We start from the raw sequence: 27062 nt of genomic DNA, 5'->3' as shown, positions 1-27062 counted from the left end.
AATTGCAGAGGTGAGGTGAGAGCGATCACCCTTGACATCAAGGCAGCACTTGACCGAGTATGGCACCAAGGAGCCCTAGTAAAATTGACGTCGATGAGAACCAGGGGGAAAGCTCTCAAGTGGCTGGAGTCATACCTAGCACAAAGGAAGATGGTAATGGTTGTTGGAGGCCAATCATCTCAGCCACAGGACATTGCTGCAGGAGTTCCTCAGGGCAGTGTCATAAGCCCAACCATCTTCAGCTGCTTCATCAATGACCTTCACTCCATCATAAGTTCAGAAGTGAGGATGTTCACTGATGATTGCACAGTGTTCAGTTCCATTCACAGCCCCTCAGATAATGAAGCAGTCCGTGCCCGCATGCACAACATCCAGGTTTGGGCTGATACGTGGCAAGTAACATTCGTGCCAGACAAGTACCAGGCAATGACCATCTCTCTAGCAAGAGAGAGTCTAATCATCTCCCCTTGACATTCAATGGCATCATCATCGCCTAATCCCCCAACATCAACACCCTGGGGGTCACCACTGACCAGAAACTTAACTGGACCAGCCACAAATGCTGTGGCTACAAGAGCAGGTCTGAGACTGAGTATTCTGCGGCGAGTGACTCATCTTCTGACTCCCCAAAGCCTTTCCACCATCTACAAGGCACAAGTCAGGAGTGTGATGAAATACTCTCCACTTGCCTGGATGAGTGCAGCTCCAACAACACTCAAGAAGCTCGACACCATCCAGGACAAAGCAGCCCACTTGATTGGCACCCCATCCACCTCCTTAAACATTCACTCCCTCCACCACCGGCACACCGTGACTGCAGTGTGTATCATCTACAAGATGCATTGCAGCAACTCGCCAAGGCTTTTTCAACAGCATCTCCCAAACCCACAATCTCTATCACCTAGAAGGACAAGGGTAGCAGGCGCATGGGAACACCACCACCTGAACATTCCCCTCCAAGTCACACACCATCCTGGCTTAGAAATATATCCCCGTTCCTTCATAGTCACTGGGTCAAAATCCTGGAACTCCCTATCTAAGCACTGTGGGAGAACCTTCACCACACGGACTGCAGCAGTTCAAGAAGGCGGCTCACCATCACCTTCTCAAGGGCAATAAATGCTGGCCTTGCAAGCGATGCCCACATCCCATGAATGAATTTTTAAAAAATTGCTCAGATCCACAATTGGACTGTTGGAATTTTATTGCACAAATGTAGGTTCTTCTTACAAATTGTAATACGGTAAAGGCAGCAATCTTGTAGAAACGATGGACATTCAGGTACTATCAGTATCAATACATTTTGTGAACAGCTAATTACACATAACATAGTTGGCCATTTAAATTACAGAGATACGTACCAAAGAATTCCACTAAGAATGTTAATGGTACTGGCTGTCCCTCCAAGACACTTTTCATTATTGCACCTAACCTTGTCTCATCCATATAAAAACTACTCAAAATCAATCATAAAATGTATAATTAGGGTAACCCGGGTAAGTGAGTTTCAAAAAAGTGTTACTTATCAAAATATTTTGTGGAAGAATACCAAAAAGCCAGAATTGAGCTTTAACCTGGAGTACAGTTTTAAAACAATGAAATTTTATATATTACTCTGCTCCATTTTATCAAGAATATCCTACGGTATGGGGCGGCTGCCAAAAACTCTATGTAGGAATGCCCGAGAAATATTCTTTTTGGCTATTACGTGCAACAGTAACTAAAACATAACCTCGAAGTGCACTTAAACCAAATATCAGCACTGCTATTTACGTTAAGAATTCCATAAAATCAGGAGCAGGAAACTGGCCGAACAGCATAGCTTATGCAAACAAATGTTGGAAAGGACAGAAAAGAAAGTTCTTATTGGCCCAGAAATCTTAAATAATCAGCTGCACATTCAGATACTTGCGCCAATGGACCACCATTAGGACAGAATGTGCACAATGATCATCAGAAATAAATACAATACATGTGTATGTACACATGCATGAGCTTAAGGGATATGTGAATCATGCAGGTCTGTAAGTTTCATAAATATAGAGTTTAGAAAAATGATTAGATCAACCAACCAATTAGAAATCAATATATTGGGAAAACCGCTTTAAAAAGAAAAAATATTAGGATTGTGACTGGTATGACAGGACACACCAATCAATGAGCAAATGCACACCAACTGCCGCTCACTAGTAATTGTCAAGCTCAGCAACACTTCCCAGATAGCTCTTTGATGTCAACAGCTATGGTTCAGGAAAGACAAGGACAGGAAAAATACGGTTTAATTTCCTCTGTGCACTATTTTAAGTGTATTCTTTAACATGCTTGTATTAAATTGCTGTGTTTTTTTAAAAAATAGCACAAGTGCAAATTAGACCTCATTTTTAAACATTTATTTATAAAAAGGAAACTGCCTCCTAAAAGATAATCTACAAAATAAATTGTCACATTACACCATTGAGAAATAACTCATAGCTTAGAATTGCATTAGATGGCAAAGTGGTTTAGACTGCTGCCCCTTCACCTCAGGGACCTGCATTTAAATACCATAGATTGAAGGGATGGAAGTTTTTTCCTGCCAGCTGTGGTGATTCTATGGGAAACAAGTTTGAGGCTGTGTCAACTCAGTTCCTAATGGAAATTTTTCACAGAATATTTGAACTTACATAGCACTTTGTCACGCCGTAGAAACATTTCAAAGTGCTGCACACAATTAATTACTTTTGAAACTCAGTGACTACAGTTATGTAGGCAACCACAGAGCCATTCTGCAACACACTGTGCCCTGAACAGCAATGAGATGAATGACCAGTTGCTTTTTTTTGGCGATCCCCAACAAACTGCAGGAGTAAAGCCTAGCATGCTTGCTTCTGTGTAAAACCAAATGCTTAGCGCACACATAAAAATGCAACAACAATGTAGACAGGCAGTGATGCATACTGTTTCCTACTATAAATCCTCAGGACTTGTGACATTTCACCACTTCATTTTTACCTAAAGCTAAATTGAAAATGTGTAGCCAGCAATATCCATAATCACCAAAATCCTACCCCGTGAAATTTGGGGTGATTTTTGGATGGGATCGCAGCGTGGATGATGCGTGTAAGGAGGATCCTACAAGGTAGGTAATCCATTGACCAGAAGCAGGATAGTGGCTACAGAAGAGCCGTAATGGCAGCCGTCATGACAGAACTGTCAGACATTACTATGAGTAGCAATCAAATCTAAACGGTAATGCTTAATAAACATTTGAGGATTACTTCACATGGCAGTCCTGCAATTACTATCAATCAGAAGCAGCAGCTGTGGAATGACCTTTAAGCAGCCCCTGGGCTTTTTCCTTATATGATGGTAGCAGTGCAGTGTACACTTAACCATCCATTTGGCTTGGCTTTGATCTTTGCACCGCATAAAACAAAGAACTGGAGAGATTTCTGAAGTTGCTTTATACAGGACACAAAGTAACTTAGAGCTCTGTAAGCATCTACATGGTAAAAATGGCACTCCAACTCGTAATGGCAGTTAAAACAACGATACAACAATTTCTTTATCTAAAAGATATTTTTGGTAGAAATTTCAGAAGTGCCTAAGGATCTCACAGTCAGAATGCCGATTCAAATATGGCTGATCCACCATAAGAGTTAACATTCACTAACACAGTGAGCTAAAACCAACACTAAGAATTCAGTTTTCTACATAAGAACTTTATGATAACACATTCAAAGTTTGAACAGCGGACACATTAACTTGTAGAGAACTATATTAAGATTCCAACTGGGAACCAGTTAAAACCTATTTCCAAATAGCTTACATAAAATGGGACACCAGCGGGTGATCCCCTAATGAACTAAACACAAATGGGAAATGTAAACCAAAATAGCTTTACTATGAATACAGAGGGATTTTTTTTAAATATTTCAAACAACTGCTGGAGACGCTTCAAAATTTGAGATCATGAGATAGGGCAAAATAGAAAAAGCTTGTACAGAGTAGAACTCCTCTGCACAGGCTTCTTCCATTTTGTGTTGTAAGCCCTATTTAGTGGGCATCACGCTTGAGCTAAAGATATACACTATTTAGCTAACAGCCATCGCCTGCTACTAGGCAGGCCCTCAACTAGAACAATTTAATATCTGAGCTCACCTTCCTCCCACCTTATACAGAGAGGAGATCCCTCCTGCAAGGCAGTGAGATCCTGTCCTTGCTCATTGTAGGTTGTCTGAGAACCACAGTTTGCCAGGCCTACAAGGGTTCACAAGGATAACTCTCGCTCTATCTGCTTGTGACATTTGCATTACTTATGCAATCAGTGGAAAACAAGGATATGCATATAGAAACCTTTACATTAAAAAGAGAACTTTCATCCTCCAAGCTAATATGATCTTTATTCTTTAATAAAAATAGCCAGTAGTTGTCCAAAGTGGTGAACAGGGTCTTTCCAAGCAACCCCAAATCTGAATACTTCGAGTCAGATTTTCTGGGATGACTAATAATGCATAACATTATGCTGTCTAGCCCAACTAACCATAGTGCTGACATTATTAACACTTTATTCAGGCACCAATAGGCCAGTAGATCCAAATCCTTACATGGGGATTGTATGGCAGTTCTGTCTGCTTGTTGATGTGGAGGACAAGTGAAATCTCATTTGCACGTACAATATTAATTTGCCTTTCACTAAGGTTTGGAAATGCTTCAAGCACAAAATATGCAGGGTTATGGGAAAAGAGCTGGCAGTGTAATTAGCTTTGGATTTCTCTGGCAAAGAGCAGGCACAGACACGATGGATGAATGGCCTCATTCTGTGCTATAAACTTCTTTATTTCTATGGTTCAATAAGAATGCTCTGTGGGGAAAGCACTGGCTGAGCAGGCTCAAATTAAGCAAAGTCATAAACCAGCAAATGCTGGGAACTATAAAAATGCCTGGTGCAATCAGGCAGAGTAACTGTAGTTTGCTTTTCACTGGGATCCATGAACCCCTTGTAGAGAAGACATCAGCTCCTGAAGTACCATGAACTGGTTGAGACAGAAAGACTCACTGCTATTTGATATAGCACCCCTAAGAATGTTCGGTCTTGCTGGAATTGCAGCCGAGATTTCTTGTAATTGACTATGAAACCTAGCTGTTTGGAGTACCTGTTACATAGCTGTGCAATCGTACTTGAGAGACGAGGCTCCAATGAGCTAACTGTTTACATACCAATAGATGTGGAGTTGTTGCATTCAGAAATACGTGAGATCACAGACAGGCAGCTTTTAAACACTGCAGCTGCCGAGAAATATGGCAGTACCTTGTACTGACAGATTTTCCCCTTGAAATTGAACCCAAGAAAACTTTGGAATGGATACTGCCCTGGACTAGTGGGTTACTCTCAGAATGGAGCTCCTTAGGTGCCATAAAAGGTGTGTGGTGTACTGGGATGGATAATGGCCTGTTAGCATTCAACAGGAATTTCGATCTACATCATTATTCCTGAAATTGTTTGCTGGTTTTGATAATGCTTCTTTAAAACTTTTGATAATGCTTCTTTAAAACTATTCTCCACTCACCCACCAAAAGTATCATTCACATCAAAGGACAGTTGCATTAATTGATAATGCAACTCCCACCTGAGTGTCAGCAACTGCTACCGTGCCATACTGTAAAGAGAAACACCAAAAGCCATGGATCGTGCCTCAAAGTTGAAGATATGAATTGGTGTTTGCTTCTTTACCACAATAGCCTGAATGAGGTCTTTGATGAGAGGCAGTGCCTAACTGCAAAAAGAATGGAAGTCTGTTTTTCAGTATCTGCCTGTAATCGTGTGACCCTCTGGAAGACAAACCAGAGTATGGTGCCGTGCCATCCAAACAGCGATATGCTTGAAATCACAGTAAGGCAGCTCAGAATTAACATGTTGGATTTCCCATGCCAGAAAAGGACCACTGAATCTGTGACTGGATTAACGTACAAGAGCCTGGCGGACACCCGAGGAATCCCGTACGCTGATTCTATTTTTGGAATAAATCTCGATAACCTACAAACATTAGCTCATACACCTAGAGTTGTAGTCAAAGGGAAGTTGCGGGTTGAGTTCTGTACAAGATCATGAAACAGGGTTCCACTGCAGGGTCAAGGAATGAGACTTAGAGCAACCAACTCATGTAAGTTCAGAATGTTGGTCTAGCAAGCAGTATGTCACAGTCTTCCACTGCTCCCATTCCGCCATAGAAGACTGCTGTTTCAAACATTTGTGAGCTGAAAAAGTTGTTCCCAGAAAGACCCCTGTAAACTGGCTGACTAGGGAAGTACAATTCGCCCTGTGAAAGATGGACAAATGAATCAACCAGAGTACCACTAGATTAACTGAGCTGAAATCTTCACGAAAAGTGCTCTTCCGTTTAGAGGCTTTTCACCAGAAATTGGCTAGTCTCTATGGACGAGACTAAATACATATGGATTCTGCTCAATAGTTGAATGGCATGAGTCATATGTGATCATTGGGAGGTAGACAGTGGTTGTTATTGTATTTAGACTATCCCTGTAGGTGCGTAGTCGAAAAGGCACCCAGTACTAGACACCATCTGCATTCACATCCAAAAGAGAATCTGCACTGCTACACCTTGGAGGGTCAAATATGTTTTGCTTTTGGATGGAAGGCACATGGAACAGTCCTCAGCATTAACCGGTGCCAGCATGTCCTTGTTACTAACTGATGCCAGTGAGCACTCCCCTGTGCCCTACTAGAAATGGCCAGATACATTGAATTTAGCGAATCTTGACTCAGTGGTTATCTGACATTTACATTTTCTGCTTTCAATTTTGTCCTGAATAATATGGAATGTGCTGTTAAGTCACTTTTCATGGATCCAATTTGAAATTGTGAGGCAAATGTAGCAGTCAGTGGAGTAATGTATTGCCGACAAACATTTATGCACTTATTGTGAATGGGTTATTGCCACTGATTTGCAGTTTTCATGGATAAATGGCTGGAATCACAGAATATGACGCCAGAATCTCATTGTAATAAAAACAGGATTTGCCTTACTCAGTCACCATAAACCAGTGCCTTAATTATAAACCAACAGGACTGCGGATGAAAATTCACAGAATCCCATGCAACAAAAAACAAATTTGATTTGTTCAATCACCATAAATCAGTTACCCGAGAGATTGCATTTTACACCATAATTTTGGCAGAAGTTTGTGTCGACGTACTGTTCCAGCTGTCGAGGCCCTATGTTTGCCTTGATACAAGCACATTACAAAGGTCAGTGTCGATGGAAATAAACAAACAATAGGGCAGCTTTGTGCTTTACATCCTTGGTGCTGGCTATTAAATTCCACCATTGGTGCCCCGAGTACCTTTCTTTTAAGGTTCTCATTTGTTTTTGCCATTTTTTTTAAAAAAGCTTTCTGTGTCACCTACAAAGGAAGAAAGAACTCGCATTTATATAGTGCCTTTCATGACCTCAGGACGTCCCAAAGCGCTTTACAGCCAGTGAAGTACTTTTGAAGTGTAGTCACTGTTGTAATGTAGGAAATACGGCAGCCAATTTGCACAGCAGGAGGGGTAACTCAATTTTATTTTATTTTATTCATATGCATGTTTTTAATGTTTGTTCCAGAGGTTCACCAGTTGGTGAATAAGTGCTGATGCTAACTGGATAAAAACCTGCAGCACATTATCACATATACTTCACACACAAGGTTACGTTTTGGTTTATAGGAAGTTTATAGGTTTGCCTTTGATGCTGAAATTACAGGGCAGCAATTGCGAGGCTCCATAAGAAAGCGCAGGTAGGAGACAAAGTTGTGATACTGTCTTTCCAATTGTATGCTTGTTCCTGGTGAGGCTCGCAATTTCTGCCATTAGGTATCAAAAGGAAGAAACGGTGTCTGTTCCCGGCAATGCTATCAACAATTATGACAAACGGGTAAATTCTCTGCCGCATGCCGCCCAACAAAATGTCCTGTAACGAACTGTTTAAATTAATTCATTTTCTGGTGACCTTTTAATCTGAACCTGTATATTATATTAATCTGAACCTATATTTTCTATTCTATGCAATGAATTGACACAATACATTTAGCCAAAAATACTTAATTAAATAAATGGGTTTTTCTGAGTCACCCGACTAAATTGTCTCCCTGTTGAACTGAAGCAGTCACCATAAAGCTGCAGGTTTGCATAGGCACTAGCAAGCAAACACCTTAATAGCAAATATAATCATTAACACACCATATATTTAATCTGTGTACTTTATTAATGTTATCATGCACCGTGCATATTGTCTGATATAACTTGTGTTCAAGATTTTGTCAAAACATAATGTAAAGTTATATCTTAAATTATAAAAATGGTAATTTTAAATGAAATACAAATAAATTTTATCTTCATTCACCATAAAATACAAACATAATCCCCTTTTTCATCACCCCTCTAAATAATTTTGTTATTCAGTCTCAATCAAGTATTGCCAGGCTTTAACTGCAGACTGTACCTGTGCAGTTGTAGGTTCCACCTTCCGTTTCTTCTTCTGGTTTTGCTTATTGGTTCTGGGATATACCATCAGTTGCTCAAACCATCTGGAAAATTGATAAAATATTTAATTAGCAACTTGATATAGAGATTCTGCAGTACAACAACAACAACAATGTCCACATTTATACTATAAACAGCCCATGTAAAGTTGTCATGCTGTAATTATATCCTTCCCTTCAGGGGAGGAGCTGCAGTGTCACAACTGGCAGGAAAGTATAATTGCAGTGTGACAAGTTTAAGTAGGCGGTTTCCATCATAAATGTGGAATTACATCTGCGTGTCCTGGTCCAATTATTCCCCACCCTCTAACACTACTTCACCTGAAGACTACTCTTGGTCCTCAGGACTCAATATTTGTCCCCCCCCCCCACCCCACAGTTAAGTCTGGGAGCGGGTCCAGTCACGATGCTCCAGCCATCATGAGTGTTGGGCAGGCTTGGATGGACCAGCGGTCTTTTCCTGCCCTTCAATTTTGTATGTTCCAGGGAGCTGACTGCTTTGTCTGCTTCAATATTACCTTTCCAAGCACTTAAAAATGATTTCAACTTGGGTTTGCTTTGAAAATTGTCTCTTCATATAGCCCACACTTCAACCATCTGATAATTACATTTTTTAAGCACTAAATTCCCATTTTGCTTTGATATTTGCATTATTTAATTCAAATCATTGGATAATGCATTTTTTAGCAAAATAACTTTCCTTTATCAGCAGACAGTACTCTAAGCCTCACTTGTACACCTGCCATTGAAGATTAAATGAAGCCATGCACTCGCTAAATGCGTAAAAATCAAACATCAACTGAGTCAACTTCACACATCATTTCATAACAAGAAGAAATTTCATTCCACATTAAAATTTAACACAAACCTAAGGGATTAACATCATTATCAAAATCAATGGAGAATACTATTTCACTGCCTATTTAATTACTAATTCAGATCTCTTCTCATCAAATTAGACACAATACAATGTTCCAGTCTTCTGAGAAAGCTCCAAATGCACTGCACCTTCATTAGAACAGACTTTGGGAGCCAAGTAATTTGCATGTTGCAAAAAACCTGTATTTTTGGGCTTTCAGACTCTGCCAAGACACATCAAAGGTTATGGTATCCATACATTTGGAGTTGAAGGAAATGATAGAACCAGGCTAGAAAAATTAGATTAGGGTCAGGGCCTCAAATTGGGTCCATCAAAAGGCATGAAAGATGTTGCAATTCAGGCTTTGAAGGACACTTCAGTACATTGAATGCCACCACAAAGAGCATGCAATTAAAAGGCTAAAATTACAATATCTATTGATAAATTAAACGATAGATAGAAGCATCATTAGGAATAGGCAAATATCACAGAGCACAAAGCAGAATTCACATTCACGCACACAGAGAACTAGAAAGTACAATAAAGCACTAAACTACAATAACCACTCCTCCAGTACAAACAATTTTATCTCCTCCAGCTGCAGAACCGCCTCTTTTTGCAGCCGGAAAAGTCAGCCTTTATACACAAATTCTCTTTAATGTTAGAATTCCATGTCAAAGGAATAATACTATGTTCAGATGCAACAATGACTCAATCCCTGCTAAATATTAAAAATTAAGTACAAAAGCACTAAAGTGCCAGCATGCAATTTTGACATTGTCTGGAATCAAACAGCAGGTTCACTCACACACATTGTGTACATAAGGGCATAACAAAGATTGCATTTTTGATAATTAAAAAAATCCAGCCTCACCCAATCCACAAAAGGAATAAGTTCTATTTATTGGGGACTTAACACATTTGCACTGAACAAGATAAATCACACATGAAGTCTAGGTTTCAAAGTGGTGGCTGCTGAATGGAAGTTAAACATTCTACCACAGAGCTACGTCAAATTCCAAATTCTAATGTAGCATACTAAAAGATGTTGAGCTGGCAATAACAGTACATATAGTCCTACGTATACACTGGCAAATAGTTTCCAATATGCCCATTTATAAAAAGTAACTCAGTGTCTGTTATGTGGAGGACATTTTTGGAGAGTGGTTGATGAGTTCATTTTTGAGTTTTTATTTCCAACTTCTATTTTTTTTTTAATATTTACATTTCTAAAAGTGACTTTTTTAATTTATGAAAAACATACTTTGTCAATTACAAAAATACATTACTTCTGTGGTTGTGCCTTCATTCTTTGAATGATATGTATCTGTGCACATCTTGGGAGTGGAGCCTACTTTGATGATCTGATCATTTTTGGAGAAACCATGTGCTGGGCACACAAATGAAAATAATGTCACATTATATATTGGTGGTGTCACAGGTGGTCTCCTACTCCCAACAGCTCTACAGCCTCAAAACCTGTGCCAGTACACTTTGATATGAATTTCAATTGAAACAAACTAACCACTTACCCTTCTGCCCCAAAACAATATCCCTGAACGGATGGGTAGGATCATTTTATATGGAGGTTGCATATCATTCGAAGAAAACCCCAAAAGGTGGATAAACTTTCTTAATCATCCTCCATATACAACAGCGTAACAAAGTACAACAAATTTTGGAGAACTCACCTGGATAGAAGCCATACCACCACTTATGGAGGACCATTGTGTTAAAGGCATTGTTTTGTGCTGCAGTTTAGTTATGTGTGTGAGAATTTCTCAATATGACAGCCTTGCATATGCTTTTCAAGTGAAAGCTGCTAAGTTAAGGACAGATAAAATTAATTTGAATCTGCCCCTAGAATTCTTCCCTGCAAGATGGTAACAGTCTAGAATGTACTCAAGCATCTATTTGAGTATACTCCACTTATTGTTTGCTTTGAAGCATAGGCCAATAAATAACATTTAAAAAGTGCAACCAGCACAGCAAATGCACTGTTCTCCTGTAAATGGTAATGTCTGTAATTAATGTAAATCTACTATTTGTATTCAATACTGTTCATTTACCTGTTTACTGTTAAATAAATCTGACTAATAATTTGTAGCATAATACAATCTGATACAGTATTTATTCTTGCACCTTTTAAAAAGTTGAGGAAATTACATGGCTACACATTATATAGCCAGTAAACCAAAATACAGAGACAAGAGTTCTCTATTCAACCCTTGGGCTCATTTACCTAGTGAGCAAGTAAAGGCAAGCTCTGGGTTGTAGGAAGCAAGTGTTTGCTTGCAGGAGTAGTCTGGAAAAATCTAGTGTAAAAACCCAAAAACGCAACAGCATCCTATGGAAGATCTTGCCAGGCAAGATTTTATAAAAAGGGGCATGGTGCATGGTGCATGGAGATTGGTACAGCATCACTCTCCCGGAAACAGCTTGTATTGTTTTTAGTAGCAGCAAGATAAAAGCAGAACAAATTGCTTGGTACCAGAGACATAACTTGAGGCTCTATGAGCATCTACACAGTGGAAACAACAATTGTAGTTCTGATTCTGACTTGTGCAGTGGCAGATAAATTGATGGAACAAGGACCACACTGTCAGAATGCCAAAGCAAACGCAGCTGATCCGCAATAAAGGCTTGCAATTCACTGACTGTGAACCTAGACTAAAGCTAATAATGCAATTATTCCATACAAGAAATCGACACTGTAACTTTTAAACAGATTCGAACAGTGGGTATATTAGCTTGTGAAGAACTAAATTAATGTCCCTACTGGGAAATAGAGAGCCTAACTGGGCAACATTTCCAAATTACATAAAACAAGACACCAATGGCTGATCCTCATGCGATCTAAAGGCAAATGGGTCAAGGACTGAAATAACTACAATGTGCACCAAACTAGGTTCTAGACCAATGGTGAAAAGAGCGCTAGCAATACTTCAGAAAATGCGGAACATCACATGAAACACGATTAATTGACTTAACATAATTCCAGGAATGTTTCGTTTCTAGTGTGATAAACTCTATTACTGGGTGTCCTCTGGAAAATGATCACCAAGGAAAGATGGCTCTGATCTAACAGTCGTTACATTTCAAAAGCCTGGCAGTCAAACTAGAAGGTTCCAGGTTTGGATAAAATATTTGCAATGCCCTCCAAACTATAAGAGAGCCCATCTCCACAGCCAGTAACTTATTACCTGTTTAACTTCACCTCTATTTGCTTGCATTAATTGAAACAGAAGAATCAGATACAGAAACCTTTGTGCCCAGGGAAAGGAGACTGTTCAGGCTTCAGATTGACTTTGTCTCCATCCTTAAGCAAACAAAAACTCTTGTCCGGAGAAGATAATATGTGTGCTTCCAACTCCTGAAAATATCCTGAATTACCTCCAGGTGGATCTTCCATTCATGAGGATGAACTGAGAGATGGTAAAGAGCACCAGACAATATAATTTCTACCCTGGCTAAATGCAGAGCTGAGAGTAATCCTGTGACCCAGGTATCAGAGCATCTTGACAAAGGGAGTAAGTATCTTTTGTTCCCCCCCCCCTCCGCCTCAGCGCACCTCCATTGCTATTGTAGCAGACCACAATTGTGTTATCTGACCACACACAAAGTGGTTTGCGTGTCTGTGTTCCAGATCCAACTGTATTAACTGCAACTAAAGTTAGCTGAGGGGACAGCTGGACTGCTCTATCATCCACTTGGCCTGAGCCGAGTTTCCCTGCAGACAATTGTCCCATCCCCCCAGAGAAGCATCTGTTACTATTGTCAACTCTAGAGAAGGCTGTCAGAGACTGCCCTGCAGCACGTTGCATTCTTTGTAATACCATTAGGTGCAGATTCAAGGGCCAGTCCATCTGCATTGTTGATAAAGGTCGGTTCTGCAGTATCACCGCAGGCTGAGCAGGTTCAGCTGAAGTGGTGACATAAAGTATCAGAGGTTCAGAACTAAAAACACGGAAACATGGCTGCTGTGATCAGGCGCAAAACCTTAAATAACCGATCACAAGGTATATATGGCCTCCTTCATCCATTTGACAGTTCAATTCCCCATCACAGCAGCCTACTCTTTCTTAAACAACTCTAGGATGTTTTCCACCTCTATGTTACCCAGATGTCAATTTCATATGTTGATTAATCCTAAATTTGTTGATATCAGCCCTAAATTTGCTTTTTGCTAGTTTAGAGCCATGTCCCACTCTCACATTTAGATTGAAGTAATTTTTCAGATCTACCTTTTCTGTCACTTATATAAGGTCACCACTTGGTCACCTCCTTTCCAGGCTGTAAAGCCCATTTATCCCTCATACGTCAAAAGCTGTGGATCAGCCTTTTAGTTCGCCCTTGAGCTGTCTCCAAATCTTACGTGTATCCCTTGTGCCTCAGTGACCTGATTGAACACAGCATTCAAATGACTATAGCACTTAACAGTTTCAGCATGACCTATTCTGACTTGTACTCTACGTTTTTGGCTGTATAATTCCACATTCTATTTTCTTTATTGATTGCTACACTGCAGTGGTTGGATATGTTGAGTTTAGACCCTTAATCTCCCTCAACTTCATCCTTCAACATTTCAAAACTATTTATGGAGTATTTACGTTGTCCATTTTTTTCTTCCAATATGCAGTTACTCAATATTTGTCTGTATTAAATTTTACCTGCTATTGTTCTTACATAATTTGTAACTCCTTTTGCAGTTCCTGAGCTGCTACCTCAGAATCAACAACCCTTTCCACTGAATTTCTAAATCCAAGGAATTAATGTAAATTAGAAACATTAGGAGTCCCAACGCCAATCCCTGGGCAACCCACAGCACTTACCCCCATCCCCACACAGACATTATTCTTCTAACAAATACCCACTGATTTCTATATTTCAGCTAATTTCTTATCCATTCCAAAGATCTATCTTGAATTCCCATCACGTTGAACTAAAGTAATATCCTTTCCTGAAGAACTTTGTCAAATGCTTTTTGGAAATCTAGGTACACCACGTTGTAAGGCTTACCACAGTCCACTACCTTAAAAAAAGACAAGGAGATTGGTCAGATAGGATCTTCCTTTTCCTAATTCTGTTGGCTGCTGTTTATAAAACTGGTAATCCTCAGGTTTTCTACAATAATTGATTCCACTATTTTACCTGGTAGTGATCTAAGACTAATGGGTTTGCAGCTGCTCTGGCTTGATTTTTGAAATAGTCAGCATGAAAGCCTGCTGCCTGTACTGGGGTCCTCCCAGTGCTCATCAGCTTCCTTACAATGGACATCAATGCCTCTCAATCTCCTCCCTTGTCTCACTACTCTGGGATAAATACCATCTATTTTTGGGGATTTATTTGTTTTGAACCCTTTTTGCCTTTATTTATATGAAAGTTATTAATTCTATTTGGATCATCGCTATTGAGAGACAGGCATATTGGTTATGTCTTTCCTGGTGAATACTTGAAGGAAATAATTATTTAGTATATATTAACTATCTTGTGTTCTTCATTGGTTTGGGCCCTATTTGTATCTTTTAGGGTTCTCATCTTTTCTGTGACTGACTACCCTCTTGCTGTTTTAGTACTGAAAGAATGTTTTACTTTTATGTTTTACATCTGCAACTGTGCTTTTTTCCAGATCCCTTTTTGCCCACATGCCCTTTTAACATGTTTCTGCACATTTTATACTTATCCCAGTGAACCTCTTCACCGTTCTCCTTGTGAGGTTTGTAGGAATTGTTCCCTATTCATTTCTAATTAACTTGTTAATCAATTTAGAGTTACACTGATTTAGTCTGCACTTGCTGATCCTAGCTACATATTTATCCAGCTCTGCATTATGTTCCACTTATCCTCTACCTAAGTGCCATCGAACAACCCTCCCCCTAAAAAAAAAATCAATTTGCTTAAGCTGTTACTTCAGTTATTTGAAATTACCCTTTTTTAAAAATGAAAAACTGGCTCCTGTTCCTCTGCATTTCAGAATTCCAGATCATACTGAACTTGATCCTCCTGTGCTCATTATCCCCTAAGGATGTCATGACTTCCATTTCCAGTATGCTGCCTGGATCACTTATCATTACCAAGTCAATATTTGCACTGCCTTTAGAAGCTTCCCTAATGCAATGAGTCAGAAAACAGTTAAGCATTATGTTTACCAACTCAGCCTCTGAACTGCTTGGCTATTCCTAATATATATTTAGTTAATTGAAGTCCCCCATTAAAGTAGCCCTCCTGCTTTCTTTCACATACCATTTTTAGCTCCTCATAGGGCAAACTATCTTCCTTCTTATTCTGACCTTGTGGACTGATGCATACCCCTAGCTTTGTCCTTACAGTAAATGTGTCTAATCAGTCATTCATTGTATAACTTTCCATCTCCCACATTATCAACTTCTTTAACCTCCTAGGAGTCCCTGACATACATATCCTTTCCTGCCTACTCTAACTTTCCTCAACACTCAACACCCCTATATGTTGTATTCATTACCAACCTTTGTGGTCAGCCATGGTTCTGATATTCCAACTATATCGTAGTCCCCTCCTGCCACAATAGCTTCTAGCATATTATTCCTAAAGCTTCTAGCATTCATGTGCATACACAGCATTATAGATTTGGCTCCTTTCCTTCCTTTGGTCTCAAGTTTAGGCCTATATGCAGGAATTTTTTTTAAAAATCACTCTCAGGACGAGGGCATCGCTGGCAAGGCCAGCATTGATTGCCTATTCCTAGTTGCCCTGAGACGGTGGTGGTGGTGGGCCTTCTTGAACCACTGCAGTGTAGCAGTGTGATAGAACTGCGTGGCTTGCTAGGCCACTTCAAAGGGCAATTAAGAGTCAACCACGTTGGTGTGGTACTTGAGTCATAGGCCAGACCAGGTAAGCACAGCAGGTTTCCTTCCCTAAAAGACATTAATGAACCAGTTGGGTTTTTACAACAATCCAACAGCTTTATGGTCACTTTCACTGATACCAGCTTTTTATTTCCAGATTTTTTAAACTGAAATCAAATTCTCAAACTACTATGGGGGGTTTGGACTCCAGATCATTAGTCCAGGCCTTTGGATTACTAGTTTAGTAACATAACCACCAGCTGCCTACCTTCAAATCTATGATCAGTCTCTCCCACCATCCAGATTAAACAATTCATGATAGCTGCCTGTATGTTAACCACAAGTCTTAAAGTTCTCTCTTTAGGTGCAACCAATCCTTTATGTCCCAAAAATATTGTTACTTATGAAATCAGCATAATTATTTCCAAAACTACCTCTTGAATCCATGACCTTCCCTGTAAAGTGTAGTATCAGAACCCCGAGTACTTTAAACCAGTGTGAAGGTAGAAAAACGTTCTCCTGGATTGTCCAAAACAAAGCACCCAAGAACATTAACTCCTGCTCAGGTCATAGCTGAGGCTTCTCATAAATGACTATAAATTTCAGACTGTATTATCTATTTGCTGCGCAGGTGTGCTGGCAGATCTCAGGCACAGATCATCAGAAGTCAACTAGAAATATATTTGCAGATGGTACATCTTGAAATGTATTGCGACTAACACTTTGTGAATACCCTGCTGTTAAGGAGAACCTTGCACTGAAAAATTTAAAGTTTGAAATTGAAACTTCCAGCATATGGCAATATGGAAGTATGCATCTTTTATTTGTTTCTGGGTTATAGGTGGAACTGGCAATGTAGTATTTATTGTCCAACCCTAGTTGCCCTGAGGACATCAAGAGTCAACCATGTAGCATGGAATTACAGACACATGTAAGCCAGACGAGGCGCAAGTGACAGGTTTCCTTCCCTAAAGGACATTAGTGAGTCAGTTGGGTTTTTAAACAACAATCTAGCAGTTTTCATGGTCATTTTATGGTGCTAGCCCACAAATTACCAGATTTAATGAATTCAGTTTCATGGTGGGCTTTAAACTCCCAACCTCTGAACTACCAGTCCAGTACCATAAACAGTAGGCTATCTTATCATCTAGGTCTAGGTCTACAACTGGTAACCGCTCCCCTGGATATATTACCTGGATAATGTGTAACATAACCATCTTGAATTTCTTCTCATAAGAATTGGTTTAGGACTCTCAGATCTAGTATAGTTGCAATCCTTGTGTTTTGGAAGACCACAAAGTACCTAGAATAGAAATCTATTCCCTCCTTATTGAGAGCTCTTCATTGTTCCTGATGCTATTACTTTGCTACTGCCATGATAGGGTTCTGTAGGGTCACCCCATGGAATCTCAAGAAGTGCTTGTGAATTGAAGAGTATAACCCTCTGCTAATCTCAAGCATCTGTGCATTCATTGTGAGGTTTCAAAACGCCTGCAAATTCCTACAAGCAGCCCCCTTGCATCTAGGGGTGGAGAAAATCCAGCAAGCCTTTGATAGGAGGCCTCAGGCATTCCAAATCTACAATAAAGATCCCCAGCTAGACCCTCTTTGAACCTCAAAACTAAGGGGCATTGTAGAATATTAGGACCAAGGACTCTAGGCAGTGCCTGGACAATAAGGAGCTGAAATGGGCTTTGCCACAGCCAGCTGACAGAGCAAGAGGGGTTCTTAAGAGATGCTACTTTAGATAGCCATCCCTGTCACAGCATACCTACTCTGCTGTTTTTTCTTAAAAGACTCCAACAACTCCTCTAACAGTGGCCCCAAAATGCTTTTAATGGCAAAGAATAATTGAAATATGCGCCCCCACAGGAGTGATAAATGCAGCCATGCCAGTTCATGGAGCAACAGACCAAAAGCCATTAATCTTGCTAACAAGTCCAAAGCATAGCCCACTGCTTCCTGTCGTAGCGCAGCAGCCCGCATTTAATCCCTTCCCAGGAGCAACAGACTTCAGAAAATTTCCCAATCTAGTGATTGCCTAGAGCTGTGTAGCAATTCAGCGAACAAGTATCAGCAAATAGGCCTACTATATGCCACCCTAACCTGATTAGAACGTTACAGATGATCCCCAGCTCTGCCTGCCACCCTTGTCTGCCTCCATGCTGTCAGACTGCTTGCTTGATATCAAGTCATGGATGAGCCATAACTTTTCTGCAGCTGAACATCGGCAAGACTGAAGCCATCATCTTTCACCCCCACCACAAACTCTGCTCCCTTGCCACTGACTTTATCCCACTCCCCAGTACTTTCTCAGGCCGAACTAGACCAAATGTCCCTTAGGGAACAAGAGTCTACACTCTCAAGTCATACGCTAAATCCAAATTTTGCTTCAACTATCCCGGGGAAGCACAGACCAAAAGAAACCCAATCCAGTGACAGCTGACACCAGATTTACCACAGCAATTCTGTCCAACGTGGTGACAGGACTCCTGAGCAGGAGTCACCATGGCACAAGAGTCCTATCTTAACAGACTTATTTAAGATATCAGACGTAATCTGCCCTTAATTTACATAGAAGTAAGTACCGATGATATCTCAGTGCCAGCACTCTTTCTGTATCACTTGCTCTCAATGCAAATTAGTGCCAATGAAGTCTAGACACTGAGGAGCATAAATGAGTCCATGCACCAGCTTGGCATCATCTGAAGTCTGAGCTCTTTGGATTGCACAGTACCAATGTGTGCTGAGCAATGCCTGCTGGGCATGGCTGGATTTCTTAGGCTCACTGTGCTTGCTTATATTGCTCCGAATAATGCAACTATTGTTTATGGGTGTTTGTTAACCTGAAATAAATTTAGCAAATCATGGTATCGTGTTTAAAGAAAAATCATTTTATATAAAAGTTTTAAGCATCAGGAATCACAAATGGATTCTATCATTTTGCACAATATTCAAATACTTTCACAGATGTTGGTACAGCCATTCTGACCCAACTATATAGGTACTTAGCTTATTTTGATATCAGCAATGCTAAAGAGTGTACCACATGATATGATCACAGACCAACTGGGGTACGCACACACAGTGCTGAGAGTAAAATTATTTGTGTCTTAGCCTTTATATGTTAATGCTCTTGTTTGTTTTTGCTTGGTTTATTTTCTCTTTATATGGCTGGCTAGGGAGCACTAAATTATGTTTTGGGTTTACCATTTGACTTGAAGAGCGTAGACTTTAGTCCCTGAATTGACATGATATTTTCTGCAAGTGGCATCTGGTGCCAACCAAAGTCAACTTAGGCTCTTGGGAAACCTGGAGGATGAAAAAAACATACAAAAAAACCTGGACAGGCTGGATTAATTAACAAAGTATTTCATACTCTGTCTAATCTAATCTACACCTGTAGAAAGGCTGGAGACTTTGTTCTAAACACACGAGTAAAGAACTTTTAACTGGAGAAAAAACAAAAATGGCACAACAGCACAAGTCCTGGGGCTTTATATCACACACAGTAACAAACCATATGCAGAACCATGCATTTGTAATATCACAACATTTTCACATATGTGATCAGCAAGTGGTTTTCCAAGAACTTAATAAACTATGTTATACTCCTGCGGTGTGTAAAAGATGAGGAACTTGTAAAATGTGGGCAGAAGCGTTGCAATTCTGTAAATCTGTCACTGTAGCAACATTTATTCCTGCTCCTGGAACAGCTGCACCATACTATTTAATCCCAACAATGACAATATTTGTTCTTTTGTGGCTGGACACAACAGGACTAAACAGCAATAGCTTTTCTTTATGTTCACATTTCATGTGGAACTGTCAGAAGTCAGGTATAGGGCCAGAACTTACACAGAGCAGCGAGGCAACGATCACTGCAGCTCCTGCAAATTAAATTAACGAATATACTTACTGCGGGCTCTATGGCGTTGACTTGCTTGATTTTGAACTTTAAAAAAATTGTACGCCATTAACTCAGCCTCTGAACAGCATACGTTGATGCGCATGGAACAGTCTGTGAGAATAGAAGTCACGCCCAGAAGCAGGCAAGCAGACTTCATTCATTTAAAATTAGTCATTGTAAATAAAAATTGAATTTTTTTTTATTAAAAAGAGAAATAATTGAATTAAAGAGACAGAACAGAAAAATTTAAAAAATAATTTTTAATTTTTTTTAATGAGCAAAATTATTAAAATGAGTAATATGAGACTCCACATTTTAAAAATTTAATTTTTAGTTGTTTGGCAGTCATTACGACTATCCGCACTTTTAAGCGTACTTGTTTGGCGGCTTAATTAGTTACTTTCCAGCTGGGCAGATGAGCAAGTTTGCGATTTTTCAGTGATTTCAGTAATTGCGGCGTGCGATGGCCCTCTAATTCAAAGCTGTCAAATCGCTGGCGAACCAATAGGAGCAAGTTCACGATTTCCGTGTTCTAGTGCGCATGTGCAAACGTGGAAACGTGCTCCTTCAATTCACCATTAAAAACTGTTGAGCTCCTTCGTTATTTCGGGAGCAAGTTCTGCCCCATTATGTCAGAGCCTCTTAGAATTACAGTTCCCTGCTATTGGTATTTCCAATCTCAGTTCAGGAAACAAAGTAGACTTTCATTCTAGAAAAGGTTATAACAAAAAATGACACTGTGAAAATAAAACTTTTAAGAGCACATAAGGGAATCTAGAGCATTTGGGCTGAAAAAAAATTATTTCTGTAAAATCATTTATTTTTAAAAGCAATCCCTCCCCATGCTGAGATAAGTTTTATCTCGGTTCTGTTCACCTTAGCCTAAACCATACGCCATTCTTAGTCAGAGACTGGGCAGAAAACCTATTGATGCTAGCTCAATTGTTAATTTTAAATCTGAGATTGATAGGTTTTTGTTGGCCAATGGTATTAAGGGATATGGGGCTAAGGCGGGTAATATGGAGTTAGGTCAGAGATCAGCCATGATCTCACTGAGTAGCGGAGCAGGCTCAAGGGGCTAGATGGCCTACTCCTGTTCTTATGTTCCTACGTCCCAAGCACGTGCCTACAGTGATCTTGCAGGTAAGTACAAGATTACTCGTCAGCCAGTTATTCCACCCCGCAGCAAGAAGTGCATAGCCTCCCATCGACCACCTCCAACTGATGGCACAATTGAGATTAGGATCGCAATATCTAGGAAATCAGAGACACATGGCACATCAAGCAGCCAACACTCCTTGATTATATAATTGGTAAGTGAATTTATGGACAAATTTATAGTATAGTTTATAAAAGCATATCATTTCCACATTATTTCTTTTATGAAAGGAATCCTTAATCTGATCAAAAAAATGCTGCCTATAATTTTTAAGAAGCTGTGTCCATTAATTTGATTTGAGCATTAATGCAGAATAGAACTCCTGCAATCTAACTGCAGCCACCATTTTGCATTTGATTGGTAGGCTGCAGGTGCTATTTTTAAAAAATTTGCTCAAGGGACGTAACAGACACTGGCAAAGCCCATCCCTAGTTTGCCTGAAAAGATGACAGTGGACTGCCTTCTTGAACTGTTGCAGTCTTTGTGGTGATGGTGCTCTCACGTTGATGTTAGGTAAAAAAAAATCCAGGATTTTGACCCATCAATGAAGAAGGAATAGCAATGTATGTCCAAGTCAGGAGATGGTGTGTGACTTTGAGAGCAACTTGGAGGTGATGGTGTTCCCATGATATAGCTGCTCTTGAGATACAGCTACATTTTTTCACCTCACCTGCAGCCCAAGTCCATTTCTAAAACTGGTTGGATTTTATCTTAAAGTGTTATAAGAAATGAAGGAACATCATTATATTCAAAATTAAAACATAACAGCTGCTTTAAAATCATATGTCTATGGATAGAGGACAGATACATAATATTGATACCCTGAGTTCTGCAGGATAGGGAGATTAAAAATTTAAAGAAACCATAACGGTGGGAAGAGAAATACAAAGTGTACAAGGGAGAACTGGGTGTAAAACATTCCCCATTGGCTCAAACATTGCATAATCCTCCCTCCTCACATGCATTCACCAGAAAAAAAAAATCAACAGTTCCAGACATAACCCCTGCTCACTACCATTTTAATAATAAGAAAAAATAGCCTAGACTTTTATGAAAGGGAAAAAATCCCACAAAACTGGAAAGTTATTTGAGGATGAAGAATGCATTCACTATACCAATATACTAAAATTAAATATTAAAAAAGCTCTGAACATGAAATGCAAGAGCATATTTCACAATTTCTTTTCATCAAAATTAAGGGATTAAGTTACTCATCTATTATATTGAAGTCATTACTGTCCTCAACTCCAAAAAAGCAGCGTAGGTGATTTATTGTAAAAATGGTATTTCAAAATCTGAACTGGTATAAAAAAAATGTTACTGATCACCCAAAGGTTTTTTTTTTGAGATTATGACATGGATTCCAGAAAGCTTTATTTTTGGGTGGTGGTGTGACTAACGTGGTTCACAGACTGATCTACAAATTCCCATGCATCTGCTGATTTGTGCACAGGATACAAGTCAGCATTAGTTTCCTGTCCACTATTCTCCCCAGACCAGAGGAGGAAAACCTTGTGCATCCAGGATTACTTTGGGATTATCTTTTACACAAAATATTTTAAATGAATTCAATATTTTGTGACCAAGCATTAAAACAGCCATTTTTCTGCTATCAAATTGAATTCTGGTATAAATCAGCTTTTAAAAAGAGGCTATAAGTCTTTAGCAGAATAAATCTGTGGCATGGGCCAAATGCTACATTATCCTGCCACACAGCATGGCACTACACAAAACCTGCATTGTGCCTTCAGATGCAAGCATAGAGCTAAGAAATGTTTTGAAGATTCCCAGTCTGAAGCCAGGACGAAGGAGAGTGCACCCTGTAGCAGCAATATGAACCCACTGTTGTGAAAGATGAAAAAGAACTCTGTGGTAGACTGTATACACCTCGAACTAAAAGATATGCAAATAACAGTCTACTACTCTTAATTTAGCACACAAAACAACTTTGAATCAGCTGGAGTGGACTGTACATACAAATAGATTACTACTTGTGTTCTTGGTATGTTGCATGAATGATTGTTGGTCACATGTCTATCTTGGATTTGCAGCAGCCACCTTAGGATCCAAGATTTCCAACTTCGGCACCCTAAAGAGGGAAGTTACAATCCTTATACATTCATTAGGTAGTCTGGGTCCACTGCATCAGTATCATCCTGAGACTCGGGGAGTGGTTGGAGTGTGTGGTGGGGTAAAGAAAGAGAAATTATTTCTCCACTACAACTGGGTGAGGGTTGCCCAAGGTTGATCCACTTGACAAATGTTAGCCCTCACCTGGATTAAGAAGACGTCTAACCATGCTCAACCTGCTTAGGGTATGCTGAGAATAACGAAGGAAGACTTTCCCCGCCAGTGTGTCATATGTCCTGGTATGTACAAAATCATATCTTTTTGCAAATAATTGCCACATATTTGATTTACAGTAGCCTCAAGCTACAGTACATCACAGACTAAGTGAATGTGACATTTCTGGGTCAGAACATTTCATTAACATGTCATTCAACAGGACTGAACAGCTCAGATCTCCACAATCTACTCCTCTCCACTAAAACATTAGTGAAAACAAATATGTGTGCAATTCTGCAGTCTTACTCAGAAAACATCAGCACTTAGTGACTGAAATGGGAATTGTCATGTAGATATAGAATCTTGCAAGTCCAGGTTTACAAATTTGGTGCATGAAAACACACACTGCCATGTGTATATCTAAAAATGTTCATTAAAATAGAATGATCAAACATTTGCAATGTTCAAATTGGAGCATTGGTTAGGCAGTGGACTTTGTAGCAGTTTTATCATTTGTTCTTGGAAATGAACCTACCTTGAAATCATCTTAAGCCATCAAAGGTAATGCTTAATTCTTCAAGGAATGAAGGAATTTTGAGTTTGGCAAATATTTTCTATTACAGCAGAATGACCATATTTTAGAATGGAATTTGATTTCCTTATTGTGCTGTATTACTAACACCGAACTGTACATGTCAACATGGCAACTGATGGATCAATAATTTCATGGAAATGTTTTTGCCCCCATTTAAAACATATTAATTTTGTATAACACAATGAGAAACATTTCAAACAGATAGCACGCCATGAAAAAAATGAAAATCCTAATCGCGTGCTAGTTTTTCTTCTACTGGTGCACATTTACCAACCTTGCCTTTTTCCCCTTGTCAAGACTTTTCTCCTCTCTCAGCCTTTCTCTCTATATCTCAGTCAGGCGTTTCCCATTTCTGAGGGCTAGTATGCAGTCTTCTTCCAGAGTATGGCCAATGATGCTCCTGGTCAGCAACAAGCAAGTGCATGAGAGGAGCTCAGTGATTACTCCTCCAGAACTTTGCAAGAAGATTGCAGGCCTCTGTTCTGTATACCTGAAACTGGGGACTGCTATACATTGACAATGTCACAAATGACATCCTTTGTGACCGTGACAATGGTAAACTATCCCTCCTCATCCTTCTCAACCTGTCTGCAGTTTTTGACACGGTTGACCACAACATCCTCCTCCGTCGTCCAGTTGGGTGAGACAGTGCTTGCTTGGTTCCTTTCTTATCTATCCAGTCGTAGCCAGAGAATCACCTGCAATGGCTTCTCTTCCCGCTCCCAGACTGTTACCTCTGGAGTCCCCCAAGGACCTGTGGCCCCCTCATACGTCTCATCTACATGCTGCTCCTCGGCGACATCATCCGAAAACATGACGTCAGATTCCACATGTACACTGACAACACCCAGCTCTACCTCACAACCAGCTCCCTCAACCCCTCCACTGTCTCTCATTTGTCACATTGCTTGTCCGACATCCAGTACTGGATGGAGCAAAAATTTCCTTCAACTAAATATTGGGAATACCGAAGCCATTGTCTTTGGTCCACGCTGCAAACTCCATTCCCTAGCCACTGACTCCATCCCTCTCCCTGGCCACCGTCTGAGGCTGAACCAGACCGTTCACAACTTTGGCGTCTTATTTGACCCTGACTTGAGCTTCTGACCCCGAATCTGCTCCATCACCAAGACCGCCTACTTCCACCTCCGTAACATCACCCATCTCCGCCCCTGCCTCAGCTCATCTGCTGCTGAAACCCTCATTCATGCCTTTGTTACTTCCAGGCTGGACTATTTCAATGCTCTCCTGGCTGGCCTCCCATCTTCCACCCTCCATAAACTTGAGCTGATCCAAAACATGAGCTGATCCAAAACTCTGCTGCCGTATCCTAACTCGCACCAAGTCCCGTTCTCCCATCATCCCTGTGCTAGCTGACTTACATTGGCTCCCGGACTAGGAATGCCTTGATTTTAAAATTCTCATCCTTGTTTTCAAATCCCTCCATGGCCTCGCCCCTCCCTATCTCTGTAGCCTCCTCCAGCCCTACAACATTCAGAGATCTTTGCACTTCTCCAATTCTTGCCTCTTGAGCATCCCCGATTTTAATCGCTCCACCATTGGTGGTCGTGCCTTCAGCTGCATAGGCTCTAAGCTCTGGAATTCCCTCCCTAAACATAAAATGTTAATCTGCCTGTTCTTGTGGTTTGCATGGATGCTAAAGATTCCATGCCACTATTCAAAGATGACCAGGGAATTTTCTTGGTATCTTGGCCAACATTCCCCTTCACTACCAAAAAACGGTAATTCATCTCACTGCCATTTGTGGGAGTTGATTTCATTGCCCATTGATTCAATGACCTCATAATGCTTTGGTTAAGTACAATTGATCTGTACATTCATGTATGTGTTAAAAATACAGTGTGTAAAAGTGTTGTTTATTATGTGAAAAATGATTGCAACCATTACCTTTACAATAGTCACTGCAGTTCAAAAAGGAATTCATAGCCTGTGAAGTGCTTTCTTTCTTATCCTTAAGTGCCCTGAAGAACACATTATTAATGCAAGTCATTTTTGTAGTAGCACAATTTAAATGTGTGAATTTAAAATGCTTCTAAATACAAGACTTGCACAATATTGTCAAAGTTCAAATTCATAATTCTAAATAGCCCATTTTAGCTCTGCTAATGGCTCAATAACTTTATTTAATGAATAAATAAGTCAGAGATCACAAAGGTCCCAGGTTTAATCCTCAATCTGTGCCATATTCACTGGGCAACTGAATGTCACAACTGACCTCAGTAGCAATGGGTCAGGGATCCCATAATCTGGTCACCTTTGTTCAAAATGCATGTGTGTGATGTCAGCTGAGAACAAGGTTGGGCTCAGTCTCCCCACAGTCCAACAGGGTTGGGCTCAGCCTCCCAACACTAACTGTCAAAGCTCAGACATGAACAAGGGCCACTTGAGTGAGGTGCCAAAGGGTGACTAGTGCCTGTACAACAGGCTGGAGTCAATGTTTTCTGATGAAAGAAAGGGAAGAAAATTAATAGCCCATCTAGGAATGTTACATTTGTGCTCAATGACAGCGGTGTATAGTAATTGCTGTAAAACCTCTAGTTACACAACATTTCATATCACGGTCAATTTGCAGGATAACAAAAACAGTGTACTGTATCATTTCCTATAAAAAATCAGTTTAAATCAAGAATCACATCTGCCAGAAATCTGAATGCTTCAAAAATCCTACCATATGCACCACACTTTTATCCAATCATTAAACAAACAAGCTGCAAAAGATTTCTACCTTCTCTGAATCTACTTTATATAAAAATTGCTCTATAAGTGCAATGATGGAAGTGATCAGAAATTGAACTGATCAAAGTACATAGTTGAAAAAAATGTAACAAAGCTGCAGTACGCAATGAATCCAACTTTGTCACAGTCACTATCCATATCTCAGGAAT

The 27062-nt window shown here is 40.0% G+C and overlaps 1 protein-coding gene across 4 annotated transcripts in view; it reads right to left on the bottom strand.

Moving 5' to 3' along the window:
- The window catches only part of mprip (myosin phosphatase Rho interacting protein), a 364835-nt gene that overhangs the window by 174696 nt on the left and 163077 nt on the right, over positions 1-27062 (bottom strand). For all 4 annotated transcript variants that reach the window (XM_068004348.1, XM_068004349.1, XM_068004351.1 and 1 more), the window contains exon 5: positions 8484-8568. In XM_068004348.1, the coding sequence (XP_067860449.1) occupies positions 8484-8568 (85 nt within the window). The remainder of the gene's footprint in view (positions 1-8483; positions 8569-27062) is intronic.

The sequence above is a fragment of the Heptranchias perlo genome, chromosome 23 (assembly GCF_035084215.1).
Source record: "Heptranchias perlo isolate sHepPer1 chromosome 23, sHepPer1.hap1, whole genome shotgun sequence".
NCBI classification, from domain to species: Eukaryota; Metazoa; Chordata; class Chondrichthyes; order Hexanchiformes; family Hexanchidae; genus Heptranchias; species Heptranchias perlo.
Note: the sequence above shows the minus strand (reverse complement) of the source record. Positions and strands in the feature narration are given on the sequence as shown.